General features: G+C 48.3%; 3 protein-coding genes across 6 annotated transcripts; 2 read left to right on the top strand and 1 right to left on the bottom strand.

Moving 5' to 3' along the window:
- Positions 1-619: 619 nt before the first annotated feature.
- On the top strand, positions 620-3,895 carry LOC119552004 (putative sodium-coupled neutral amino acid transporter 10). Of its 2 annotated transcripts, XM_037861732.1 has the most exons (6): positions 620-872; positions 932-1,432; positions 1,491-1,729; positions 1,785-1,933; positions 1,995-2,131; positions 2,187-3,895. In XM_037861732.1, the coding sequence occupies exons 2-6, from the start codon at positions 1,058-1,060 to the stop codon at positions 3,774-3,776; spliced, it is 2,490 nt and encodes an 829-aa protein (XP_037717660.1). In that variant the 5' UTR covers positions 620-872; positions 932-1,057; the 3' UTR covers positions 3,777-3,895. The 2 variants fall into 2 exon arrangements, with proteins under 2 accessions (XP_037717660.1, XP_037717659.1); XM_037861731.1 differs by having other exon boundaries at positions 620-1,432.
- Positions 3,879-4,519, top strand: LOC119552005. Its single transcript, XM_037861733.1, has 2 exons — positions 3,879-4,082; positions 4,135-4,519. Exons 1-2 carry the CDS (start codon positions 3,984-3,986, stop codon positions 4,363-4,365), a joined length of 330 nt encoding a protein of 109 aa, XP_037717661.1. The 5' UTR covers positions 3,879-3,983; the 3' UTR covers positions 4,366-4,519.
- LOC119552003 (glycogen debranching enzyme) lies at positions 4,386-11,582 on the bottom strand. Of its 3 annotated transcripts, none has more exons than XM_037861730.1 (8): positions 11,441-11,582; positions 9,448-9,788; positions 8,854-9,211; positions 7,373-8,776; positions 6,458-7,313; positions 6,221-6,398; positions 5,988-6,157; positions 4,386-5,868 (listed from the first exon to the last, which is right to left on the bottom strand). In XM_037861730.1, the coding sequence occupies exons 2-8, from the start codon at positions 9,786-9,788 to the stop codon at positions 4,547-4,549; spliced, it is 4,629 nt and encodes a 1,542-aa protein (XP_037717658.1). In that variant the 5' UTR covers positions 11,441-11,582; the 3' UTR covers positions 4,386-4,546. The 3 variants fall into 3 exon arrangements, with proteins under 3 accessions (XP_037717658.1, XP_037717655.1, XP_037717657.1); XM_037861727.1 differs by lacking the exon at positions 11,441-11,582 and adding an exon at positions 10,504-10,803; XM_037861729.1 differs by lacking the exon at positions 11,441-11,582 and adding an exon at positions 10,235-10,378 and having other exon boundaries at positions 4,547-5,868.
- Positions 11,583-11,920: the final 338 nt, after the last annotated feature.

Raw genomic sequence — 11,920 nt, forward strand, 5'->3', positions numbered from 1 at the left:
GGAAATACTCTTAATGCTACTGCTATTATCTTTACTTTAGGAATACTTAAACTTCAAGTTTCAACTTACCAGAAAGAATACTTTGCTTTTCGATATTATATTTTTGGGTTACTCGTTCTTTTGGAAATCCATTCCTTTGTGATATTTTCTTGCTAAAATAAAAAAAATTTTGAACAAGATAATAAAGTAAATTTTGCGATGTTGGCTTGGAAAAAATATAGGCAGATTATTTGACATTTCGGGAGTATTTTTTTTTTTTAAGAAGTATCAAAGGGAGTGGATGCAAGCAATTTCTGTGGCACCTCCGATACTATTTATTCATGTATGTACTTAAGAATGCTCTTAATGAGCATTTAAAATGCTATAATTGCTTTTAATGTAAATTCATGGCAATCCTTGATAACTTTGTTCAAATAATTTTATCATTTATAATATAATCTTTCTAAATCAATAGAACTTATACCATTTACATCGTACTGGCCTTCTAAACAAATTACGTTTTAATTATTATTCCGTGGTCGGCCTGCAAATCCCCCAATCCGCTCCTGTCTCATCGACAGGAATCCCCCTTCCGCCTGGCTAAATACAACTTCCGCAAACTGGGCACACTGGCAAAACAATGATGACGACACAAACAATTCGCTTTAAAACTTTCTTGCGGCCGTAAAAATGCGCAAGCACGCTGCCAGCGCACCGAACGCACACGTAATTGGAACAAATGTTTGCTGAACCACATACACTTCTGCCCACTCAATGTAAGCGCCAACGTATCTTCCACCGCCGCCGTCGTCGTCGCCGTCGCCGGACTATTTTGTTTACAATTTTGCTTACACAAGTGCAGTCGTCAATAGCCCCAAGTTTCGGAGTAACAAGTACGTAGATTCCGCCGTATCGCAGTGCTATCAGATATTGACAGGTGGGCGGCAATCAGTACGACCCTGCTCTTTGTCTCGCTATCGTTTTTGCATACGCGGCCAGACGCCCACGAGGAACCTAAACGGAAAGCGAAACCAAAGCGAACCAGAGTCCAGTGAAAGCGCGGTGAACTCCCGGCAAGATGTTGGCCCACTCCGCCCATGTAATGACGCTGGCCAACAGCATCATTGGCGTCGGCATCCTTGCCATGCCCTTCTGCTTCCAGAAGTGCGGCATCCTGCTGTCCATCGTTCTCCTAGTGCTGAGCAACGGAATAACCCGCGTTTGCTGCCACTATCTTATCAAAACCTCGCTGCTGACACGTAGAAAAAGCTTCGAGATGTTGGGTCTCCATGCCTTTGGCCTGTCCGGCAAGTTGCTGGTGGAGCTGTGCATCATTGGCTACCTGATCGGAACGTGCATCACGTACTTCGTGGTCGTGGGCGATCTGGGGCCGCAGATAATCGCCAAGATTTTCACTCTAAACGTGACGGATCACCTGCATTTGCGGAGTTTGGTAAGATATACGAGTTTCCAGCCAAGAACAGATAAATAACCTATCCCTAATCTTCCAGGTCATGATAGTGGTCACGGTGGTCTGCATAGTGCCACTCGGGATGCTCCGGAACGTGGACAGTTTGTCAGCCGTGTGCACCGCCTCCATTGGCTTCTACGTCTGCCTCATTCTAAAGATCGTGCTGGAGGCCAAGCCCCACATCACTGCCAACGACTGGACGGATAAGGTGCTCTACTGGGAGCCAGCGGGCGTGCTCCAGTGCCTGCCCATCTTCAGCATGGCGCTCTCCTGCCAAATGTGTGCATTCCAGCTTTCCCTATTCGGTACCATTTAATATTTTATCAATCCACAGGCAACTGTTTGAGGTATTCGAGAGCATAAACAACCAGAGTCTCGACAAGCTAAACGGCATCGTGCGCAATGCCACTTGGATCTGTACCTTTGTTTACATATCCGTTGGCTTTTTCGGATATGTGGCTTTCTGTACGCACACCTTTTCGGGTAAGGCCAACCAGCTTTTTGACGCACTTCATGAACTACATATTTGGCTCTGCGTTTTTAGGCAACATTCTGGTGAATTTATCGACCTCCTTTGGCAGTGATATCATCAAAATAGGTTTTGTGCTGTCGATTGCTTTCAGCTTTCCCTTGGTTATCTTTCCCTGCAGGGCCAGTCTCTATTCACTGCTGTACAGAAAGGTAATTCCGTACGTTAAATGTAACACAGTAGAAATTAATGTATCTTTATTGATAGGGTCACTCGGAGAGTAGTAGTTACATTCCCGAGCAACGCTTCCGGCTTATCACCATCTTCATTGTTGTCTTCTCGCTATGCGTGGCATTGGTTATTCCTTCAGTGGAGCTGGTCATTGGATTAGTGGGCTCCACTATTGGCGTGGCCATTTGCATTATGTTTCCCGCCTCCAGTTTTCGAAAAATCATCAAAAAGGAATCGATGGAGCGTACGCTGGCCCAGTTTGTATTTGTAAGTGGATTCCTTTTGATGATCCTAGGAACCTATGCCAACCTGAATGCTATTGATGAGAAGAGCTCGGGCCCGGAGTTCGATATGGTTCCGGTAGTTACTCCCCTGTATCCCGAAGGTCAAGTTCCCGCTGTCGTCGGCGAGCTGCCCAAACATTTGGCCCAAGATCCAATTGACAATGATAAAAATCTATTACTGAAAAAGCTGGAAGTCCAAAATCCAGAGTTAATTAAGGAAACTGTGGAAGAAAAGATACCTGACAAGTCAAAGGTAGAGCAAACCGCTTCCTCGGACAACCCACCGCTGCCTCCACTGCCCATCGATGAAGTTCATGTAGTTCCCTTAGAAAGTATTAATGCTGAAAGTGATCTTAAAAAACTACCAGAAGCGGCCATAGCCGTAAACCCACCAGAAGCCAAACCAGTCGATGTTAACCTGACCGCGGATAAGCCCAAGGAGAATCCACCTGCTGTTGTTGCAGCACAACCGGATAGTCCGAAGGAAGGATCAAGTCAAGTAGCAAGCAATACAATTGATGGAGCGGCCATCAAGAAAGAAGAGGAAGTTGCCGCCGAGGAGCAAAAGGAGAGTAAGGCTAGTGCGGATGAGCTGCTGAAGACGCAGAAAGAGCTTAAAGAGACCAAGAAGCTGCTGGCCAAAACCGTGGGCGAGTTGAACGAAGAGCTGGCGAAAAACAATCCACTCGGCCAGGAACCTTTGGAGTTAGACAAGAAAGTGCCTCTAGAGGCCGTCGGTAAAGTTGCTGAAGAGTTAAAGAAATCGGAAGATGTGCTCAAGGAGTCACCTGTTGCTCAGGACAAGGAGGTGCGCAAGCCCAAGGCATCCTTAATGGACATACTCACGGAAAATACTCATTTGCGCGATGAGAAGGAAGCCCATGCTGGCGTTTTCGAACCTCTCTCCTACAAAACCGGAGAGCTACTGAGGAACTCGAGCGTAGACACAGCTGCTTTGATCAAACGATTACCTATCCCACTGGCACTAATGGTAAATGCAACGCAGCCAAAGGCGATAAATGACTCGGCAGTTAAGAAGCCCAACCTCGAAGACAACGTGGAGGCCATCCGCAGGGAGCTGCTCAACCTTCGAACTTCAAAAGATTCGACAGAGCAACCACCGGCTAGGGTTAAACGTGAGGCTTCCAACGAGGAGAACTGCCTCCGTCAGCCCAAGCTCGATGAAGTGAATAACAATTTGGCCGCAGCTGCCTTAAGCTTGAACATGGAGAGTATAGGACGCGATCTCAAGTCCATCAAAGATGACGATGCCGAGATAACCACTGAAAACGAATCCTACCAAGCGAGTGTAAATGGAACCCAAGCCCCGCTGCTTACGTAATGTGGATAGTCTACAAGTTATGCAAAGCTTTATGTACATAGACTTTACACGTATTTATTTAGTTTATAAGAGATTGTAGACTAGAAGTATATACATACAAATATATACAGTTCATATTACTTGTGAATATTGTGTCAAATTTCTCGTTCAGTTCCTAACAAAATTTCGTGTTTAACAATAGCCCAGATTTTTTGTAAGCCCATCAAAATGTCCCTAGTTCTTGATGTAGTCCAGAAAATTGTTCTGCAGAAAGCATATGATTTAACATGCGAGGCAGCCATATTAGCCTTGAGGAAATGTGGCAAAGTGAGTAGTTACCAGACACTTATAGTTCACCGAGACTATTCTAGTTTTTAAGCTCAAAATAGAGGACGATAAGTCAAAAGTAAGGAGTGAAAAGCAATTGCCTATGCCGCCTGCCAAGCCAATTTCCCAGGACGTGGTTTCCCCGAAGAAGGTACCCAAGGTTCCCGTGGTCACCACACCGTTGAAATTTGTGGGAAGGGACATTCCTCGAAAGAACGTTGGCTCCATCGATCCTCCCCAGTGCTCCTGCATGCGTGTGTGCCGGGATAGCTACTTCTCTTAGAAAAAAACCTCCATCGCTTGAAAACAATTGCAACTTTAATAGAATAGGAAATAGCAAAATTTTTGAGGGACATCTGGCATCGAATCTCATTCCATTTTGTATCCGTACAATTATCAAATGTAACACTAATAACAGTTTTTGGTAGCAACTAACAGGTCTGAGTATGAGTATTTTAGGTGGTTTAGGCCACATCAGCTCCCAAGGAGTGCAGGTCGTAGAGTACCTCAAGAATGGCGGCGACACTCCAAGCCTGCGTGCGGCAGGAGTCTCCGCAGTAGGAGCCATTATCGTTGGTCAACTCGGGCAATCCGCGCCAGTGGGATGTCTGCAGCTCTCTTAGATGAGCCCGCAGTATGGCCCACGTTTCAGCGATGGTCTCGTCCAGGTGGCCACACTTTTTGGCGAAGATCAGGCGCGCCCTCAGGTAGAAACCAATGGGCCACACCCACTCCGGCCCCTGATGGTAGTTGGCGCCATCGGCCACTGTGCAATCGGTGGAGTCGTTTGAGTTGTCATAGTTGGCTCTGTAGTTCCAGTCCTCGGGATCCAGGGTCTTCATGCCAAGCGGTCCCAGCAAGAACTTCCTGGCCCGCTCCAGTGCACGCCAGGCATTCTGGGGATTGCACAGCTCGGGGGCTACAGTGAGGGTGATGGGGAAGTTGCATCGCAGCTGGTAGTCCGTCCAGCTCTGGGTAGCTCCATAGCTGTCCTTGTAGATCAGCTTCTTGTTGGCTACCGAGCAGGTTTCCGACTCGGACACAAAGAAGAACTTGTCGAAGTTGTCCTTGATGCGATCTGCCCACTCCTTGTAGCTCCACTTGGTCACCTCGCCCGACGGTCCCTTCCGCTCCACGCCAGTGTACGGAATGGCCTCCTTCTCGGCCAGACCCTGCATGAACCGCAGTACGGCATACTGTAAGCCAATGAGTTCCACGGCGGATCCATCGCGTGGAGTGCTGGGTCGTCCCTTGTTGCCTGCCTTCTGCGAGGAGCCCATCTTGTCCATCCAGGTACCGCAGTTAAAGTTGTTGCCACCGAACACAAAGCCAGTCTCCGGGTGAACGCCAATGTGGTTGTTAAAGCCCTGGTCCACCATGTGCGCATCGATTTCGTAGCCTGCATTGCGCTCCCTATAGTGCAATCCCTGGAAATGCACTTGCAATGCCTCCTGCATCACGTCGAACAGCAGCTGGTCAAAGGCTCCCGGAGCATGAGCCTCGGCATCGTCGTACGGGAAGATGCGCGACACCTTGTCCCTCAGGATCTCGGCACCCTTGGGGGCATCCTCCACATACTGTTTGATGCAGTACATCCACCACCAGACGGCATCACGGCAGTTGAATCTGGGCTTGCTGCCACTGTCCAATAGATTTGGGATCAGACCGTGTCGAAGGGTCTCTCCAAATCCAATAATGATGAAGCGGGCTTCGTTGTAGCGGCCAGTGAGGAACATGGAGCCACGCAGAGCGATGAAGGTGTCACGACCCCAGCAGCGCATGTAACCTGCGGATAAAAAGTATTTATTAATATTCCACTGGAGATTTCTGACTTATAGATATCCTTGGTATTACCCAAGGGGCTATCCTATATTCTTTTATAATCAAAAGAGATTTTGAACTCACCCGTTGAGAAATGCGGCAAACCAGCGGAGAGGGTCACACATTGTTTCGGTGGTTTGGGTGGAGCAATGGCAGGACTAAATCCTGGCAGATTGGCCGACCTGCAAACGGAGAGGAACTGCAGCGTGGACAGGGCCAGGGATTGGGTAAAACTGTGACCATTCTTGATGAAACTATGGAAAATCAAGAATTATTATGAATTTATTATATTAACTCCATTGTGCTTTATAACTTACTCAGGCATTAATTCGTTGACCTGGTTGATTAGCACATTGTAAACCCCACTGACTATGGCATCAAAGTAGCAGGGTATGAGGTAGCGCGGAATATTCTTCAGGGGCTCAAAGGTGGCTTTAAACCACGTGGAGAGGGGCTTCAAGTCTTCAAAGCTGGTCAAGCGATCGGCAATGTAATCTGGGAATGATTTTTCTGATTAGTAACTATTTACAATATCCTATTTTATAAATACCCACCCATCATCCAGTTACCATCGCGCAGATTGTTACAAAGCGGATGACCCAAGTCATTTTTGGGTGAAATCTCCGTCAGCAGGGAAACAAATCCCTGCAGGCCGCAGTAAACAATCCTTCCAAAGTTGGGTATGTCGTAGGCGTTGCCACCTTTGCCAAGATCCCGTTCCTCCTCATCACAGGTGAAGAGGGCTCCACTCAGGGCCACCAGATCCAATTTGGAGACAATCTCCTGCAGCTTGGACCACTCCTCGCCCGAGCCCACGCGCAGGGCATTCGAGATCTTCTGGAGCTTATCGAAGCTGGCACGCGGACCCGGATGCATGGACACCCTTATGGCCACCACAGTACCGGGTCGTAAATTGGTAAAGTTTAGCTGCGTGTTGTTGCCATCCACATAGGCCTGGGTCTGGAACACAGTTGACTTCGCCAGCGGTATATGCTCCTGCAGGCTCAACTGGAACTGGGTGAAGCCGTTGATCACATTGGGATCCTTCTTGAACGGAGCAGGACGATCGAAAGGCTTGTCGCTCTGCATGGTCAAACTGGCCTCCAAGATGATCTCGTCCAGCACGCCCTCGAAACGCAGTGGACGGATTCCGGTGGGTCCGGCATTCGGCGAGGGATATCCGAAGGCCGTGTGAGCCACCAGAATGACCGACTGGTGAGTGCTCGGCGAGTGGCGGGTAACGGCCACCACGTTGGGATCCATCTGGTCTACATACACCTGGCTAAAGCCCTCCTCCGCAAGTTGTCCGTGCAGCAGGTTCAATGCCCTCTTGGCACCCATAATTCCGGATTTGGAGTCAACTCCTTTGCCCCATTCTTGGTAACTCCGTTCCTCATCCACGACATGAATCTGGTAAAATAAAAAGAGTTACTTTCGGACTATAACTTAACCAAATGAACATAACTTACATGATGGGGAACCAGTTCGTCGTAGCCACGGTTACTTCCGGTGGCACAGCAGGCCATGGAGACCAGTGCTGCCGAGGGTAACAGATCGTAAACGGAACGCTTCTCGACCGGAGACGGATTGTCGTGGGTGAGATCCAGGAACAGGGCATGGGCCACACTGGTGGCCTCGTGTCGCGATGAGTTCGCAAAAAAGCCACCCACAGGCACTCCTCCATACCGGTAGACCAGACGTCCCTGCTCGTGGGAATCCCAAGCCGAAAGGGCTTCACGGATCAAGGAGGTGATACCCAATCGGTTCACGAAGACATTATCGGTGCCATCCGAGTTGGTGAACAATTCGGCCACCACATAGAGCTCCGGGTTGATTTTGCGAGCTGCATCAAGCAGGAATTCGGCTACGTGCAACGGCGTGGAGTGGCAGTTGTCCAGGCGCACTCCATCGAAGATGCGCGCCGTGGTCTGCACGTACTCGGTCATGTGCTTCCACAGGTAGGGGCTATCCTCCGGTCGCCTGCCGAAGCGCAACTTCACACTATCTCCCCAAGAGATGAGCTCGCGTTTGAGGTAGACATTGGCGCGTCCCGGCTGCTCCTCGGCGAAGTCCCGCAGCGGATCACTGGAACCCATCACCCAGCCGTTGTGGGCCATGAAGAACTCTCCGCCCTTGCCGTACATATCCGCCTCGATTTCAGTGAGCGATTTTCCCTGGGTGCCCGTGTGCGTGAAGTAGAGCATAAAGACCGAATGCTTCTCGGAGATCTCCTTCACTTTGGGCCCGTCGCCCTGGACTCGCTCGTAGCGCACTCCGGCCAAAACATTGTCGATGGCATAGTTGACGTAACCTTGGATCTCGGCGCGCACGCGTTCGTTGAGGGAATCCAGATGGCGGCGCAGGGTTTCGGCGCACTTGCGGAACCGGGCCTCCTCATCGAAGCAGTCGCCATGGAAAGCATTAAAGATCTCCAGCGCCAGCTCGAAATTGATGGTGCTGGCCAAGCGTCGATATTCCGGGTCCTGTATCAGTTGGATCTCCTGGAAGCGATACTCGTTGGCCACGTTCCTTGGTGGCTCGCGAGTTCGCACCTGGGTCATGAACTCATTGACGTACTTCATCACATCGCACTGATACAGCTCGTGTATATTGACCTTGGACAGGTAGGAGGTGTGCAACTGGTACTTTAACGCTTCCAAATGGCACTCCTGCTCGATGACCTGGGGCACGCCCACGTGCTCCAGGCTGCCCTCGGCTATGTCCGCTCCGCACTGGGCGAAGGCGGCGTCCAGCAGGAAGGCGGGTCGCAGGTAGGGACAGGTGGCGCACGAATAGGTGGCATCCGGATGTTGCAGCAGCCACTCGGACTCGTTGGCAGTGTGATTGAGCACGATGTCGCAGATGGAAGCCACCTGATAGAGTGCAATGGTTTGGGATGAGTAGAAGACTACGATAACAGTCCTGCGCACAGTCATGTACAATTTCTTACCCCCCATTCCTGGCGGCACTTCTTGATGACCTTCTCCACGTCCTCGAAGCTGACCTTGCCTCCCTTTTGGGTCGCAAAGTGGGAGTTGACCTTGAGTTGGTCACGCAGCGAATAGCAGGAGCGGGAGCCACCCAGTTCCTGGATGGGCGTGAAGTGGATCACATTGTAGCCGGCCTCCTTGGCCACGCGCAGCTTGGCCTCCCAGGTGTCCAGCGGTCCCAGGAGCTTGGTCAGCACCGTTTGGCAGCGCACCGAGTCCAGGGGAATGGTCTTTTGGGCGCCCGGCGGTCCCACATGCAGAGTGGGCTCCACTTGGACATACAGAGCGCCATCTGCTCCGGAGCTGCCAGTGTCGGGTCTGAAATAGTACATCTATTAACGACTATCTTGAGATTATAAGCTAACATATGGGTTTGAAATGTTGGTAATGTATGACAAAACAAATCTAAAGCCCGTTTTTGATCTTGTATGTGTGTATAATAACCAAGGTAATAATCATAAGCGATATATTGAAGAGATCACTTTTTTATAGGATTACATAGATTTTATATGGTTAGATTTAAAAATCAATACAGGAAATAAGTTTAAGCTCACCTTTCCAGATACCGGAAGTAGAAGTGATAGGTGCCGGACATGTTCAACTCCACCAGACTGCGGATGTCCGTGTCCACTACATGGGCTTCCGGATGCATCACGGACGTAACCTGCTTGCCACTGCTGAGCTGCCATCCCAGAACCCGGTACTCCGTTCTCACGAACTTTTGTCCCTCAGCGGGATAGTTGGTGTACAGAACGATCTTCCTGCCCAGCAGTGAGGCATCCGGGTGGACACTTAGCTTGGAACCCCTCTTCAGGCGGTACAGAACATGTTCCGCATTCTGTCCCTCGCTGATGGGTATGCTGTGGGACTCCGTCTCCTTGCCCATGGTGCTCATCTAAGGAAATCCAGGGAGATAACCGTGAGATTACATTACACAATCTAATAATCGTCACTAATATTTTTTACACATGAACATGGGTATTATGCATGGAATGTACAGTCGAACTTCTCTAACTGTATGTTTCTGAAAGTCGAACTATTTGTAGCGCCAATAGAGATTAGGATCACAATTACACCTATATTATATTTCTATATTTAGAAGTATTTAGCACAGCAAAAAAAGGGATTATGTATGGATCGATTGTATTTCAACTTTTTTTAACAAGAAACTTGATGTTAAGTAAGGTTTTCCAACTGGCTTTTAGATAATTTATCCTGTTATTAAACTTTTTTAGGGATATTTTAATTTCCAGTAGAGAATATACGGTTTATTAGTTCGAGTTATAGAAGTTCCACCATGGTATACTATGTATTTGGGTAGTTCGCGATCGGAAAACGCACAGCCAAAGGCATCTTGTTAAAACACCACCACAGTCCGAGTAGAATTTTCGAGGATTGCCCGCTTAGTCGGTGCTTTTAGTGGCTGTAACTAGCTGGGTAACCCGGTGCGGAACAGACTGCAGCATCGCCGGACGGAGGGCATGTTTTATATTCATGGCCGGCACACTCACACACACGCAACAGACACACCCGGATTGGAAGGCGAGAACATATAGTTATGGAACATGGGACACAACACTGGGACTCCGATCACTGGGCGATTATAATACCTCACGGCGGCGGATGATTTGATTTGATACGATCTCGGCACTGCCTGCATTGCCCATTGCATTTGCATTTGCACTTGGAACGGTTCTAATCGCGACTGATTCTGATTTTCCGGGGGATACGGTTTTCACATTCTCCAGATGCTTCTTCGTTCTTCGTGCTTCCTCTTCGCTTTCCATTTGTAACGGTAGCGGTTCGTTATCAACAATCGCTATAAGGCCGTAGAGCCATCGGAAGAGCTGATAGCGCATCAGGACCTGGAGCAGGCTCCTCCAGAGCCAGTGGAATCCCTCGTTCAGCATGGCCGCACCTGCTGCAAACTCGATCGATGGTCTACGGAATGCCAGGAATTTTACGAACGCCGCAATCTCAAATGGAGCATTAAACGAATATGTACTTTATAATCGCGGTAATCGTTCACACAAAAACACATTCGCTCACACAGGGGCGTTGGCCAGGGGGGGTTTTATTATATTATGGGGCAATATATCACCTAAGCTCATGATTTTTCAGTTGCATTCTTACTGACATGTGGCGCCTACGTGAGTTATGGATTTTCACGATTAGCCGACCTTATCAACATTGAATTTTCACTAGCAGGTCAGGGAATTAAAATACTTTTTGCACACATCAAGTTCACAGACAGACACACACACATCCACATCCTCGCATATGTAGGTCAATGAATTGCACTTGGTTGCCGGTAGGTGGCCTTAGAATACTTATTTATAGTTGATTTTTTTAGGAGTCCCGAATTTAGAACACAACAAATGTGCCCCATGTGAGAGTAATCTGTGGTTTTTCTTCGTATCTCATAAAAACTTATCTGCCCCCTTTTCATTCACATTCACGCTCGGGAAAATGGTTTATTTTCATGGGTATGCAAAATATTTGTTTACTTTATATTTATAACCCGTTTATTTGAATGATTTTTCGTACTTATTGGGCTGTGATGAAGCTGCGAAATTGAACTTTACGTTAGCAGCCGAAATTCTCGGGCAATTGCTTCGATTCTATTAAGCTCAAGGTGACCTTTGAAGTTTTTGTGGTCATCAGCTGGTTACGCGCTGAAAACAGCCCCCAACAACAACGGACAACGAAGCTTGTAAACAAAAAACAGCTGGCTGTTTTTATTTACACTCAATCTGCCAGTATGCCACTATTTACGCGGAACTCCGATAGATAGTTGGTGTTATTATTTATTTAGCGGCAACTTAAAGTTCTCACATGACTCTTTTAATTGAAACCGATACTGTACATCTTGTGATAAAGCAATTAATTGAGAAACATTTGGTTAAATTGGCGAGTCGATAAACACATGCAGCTGTGGTGAGTTTTTCTAAGGTGGTGTTATCGATAAATCAACAGGTTCCTCTTGCGGCACCTGCAAAATCCTTCCACCTTGCTAGAGATGGACCG

The sequence above is a fragment of the Drosophila subpulchrella genome, chromosome 2R, assembly GCF_014743375.2.
Source record: "Drosophila subpulchrella strain 33 F10 #4 breed RU33 chromosome 2R, RU_Dsub_v1.1 Primary Assembly, whole genome shotgun sequence".
NCBI lineage: Eukaryota > Metazoa > Arthropoda > Insecta > Diptera > Drosophilidae > Drosophila > Drosophila subpulchrella.

Coding starts and splice junctions, on each gene's coding strand:
- LOC119552004 (XM_037861731.1), top strand. CDS start 1,058: ATGTTGGCCCACTCCGCCCATGTAATGACGCTGGCCAACAGCATCATT. Junction 1,433..1,490: donor ACCTGCATTTGCGGAGTTTG/GTAAGATATACG, acceptor CTAATCTTCCAG/GTCATGATAGTGGTCACGGT. Junction 1,730..1,784: donor ATGGCGCTCTCCTGCCAAAT/GTGTGCATTCCA, acceptor ATCAATCCACAG/GCAACTGTTTGAGGTATTCG.
- LOC119552005 (XM_037861733.1), top strand. CDS start 3,984: ATGTCCCTAGTTCTTGATGTAGTCCAGAAAATTGTTCTGCAGAAAGCA. Junction 4,083..4,134: donor CCTTGAGGAAATGTGGCAAA/GTGAGTAGTTAC, acceptor CTAGTTTTTAAG/CTCAAAATAGAGGACGATAA.
- LOC119552003 (XM_037861727.1), bottom strand. CDS start 10,803: ATGCTGAACGAGGGATTCCACTGGCTCTGGAGGAGCCTGCTCCAGGTC. Junction 9,789..10,503: donor AAATCATCCGCCGCCGTGAG/GTATTATAATCG, acceptor GGATTTCCTTAG/ATGAGCACCATGGGCAAGGA. Junction 7,314..7,372: donor ACGAACTGGTTCCCCATCAT/GTAAGTTATGTT, acceptor TTATTTTACCAG/ATTCATGTCGTGGATGAGGA.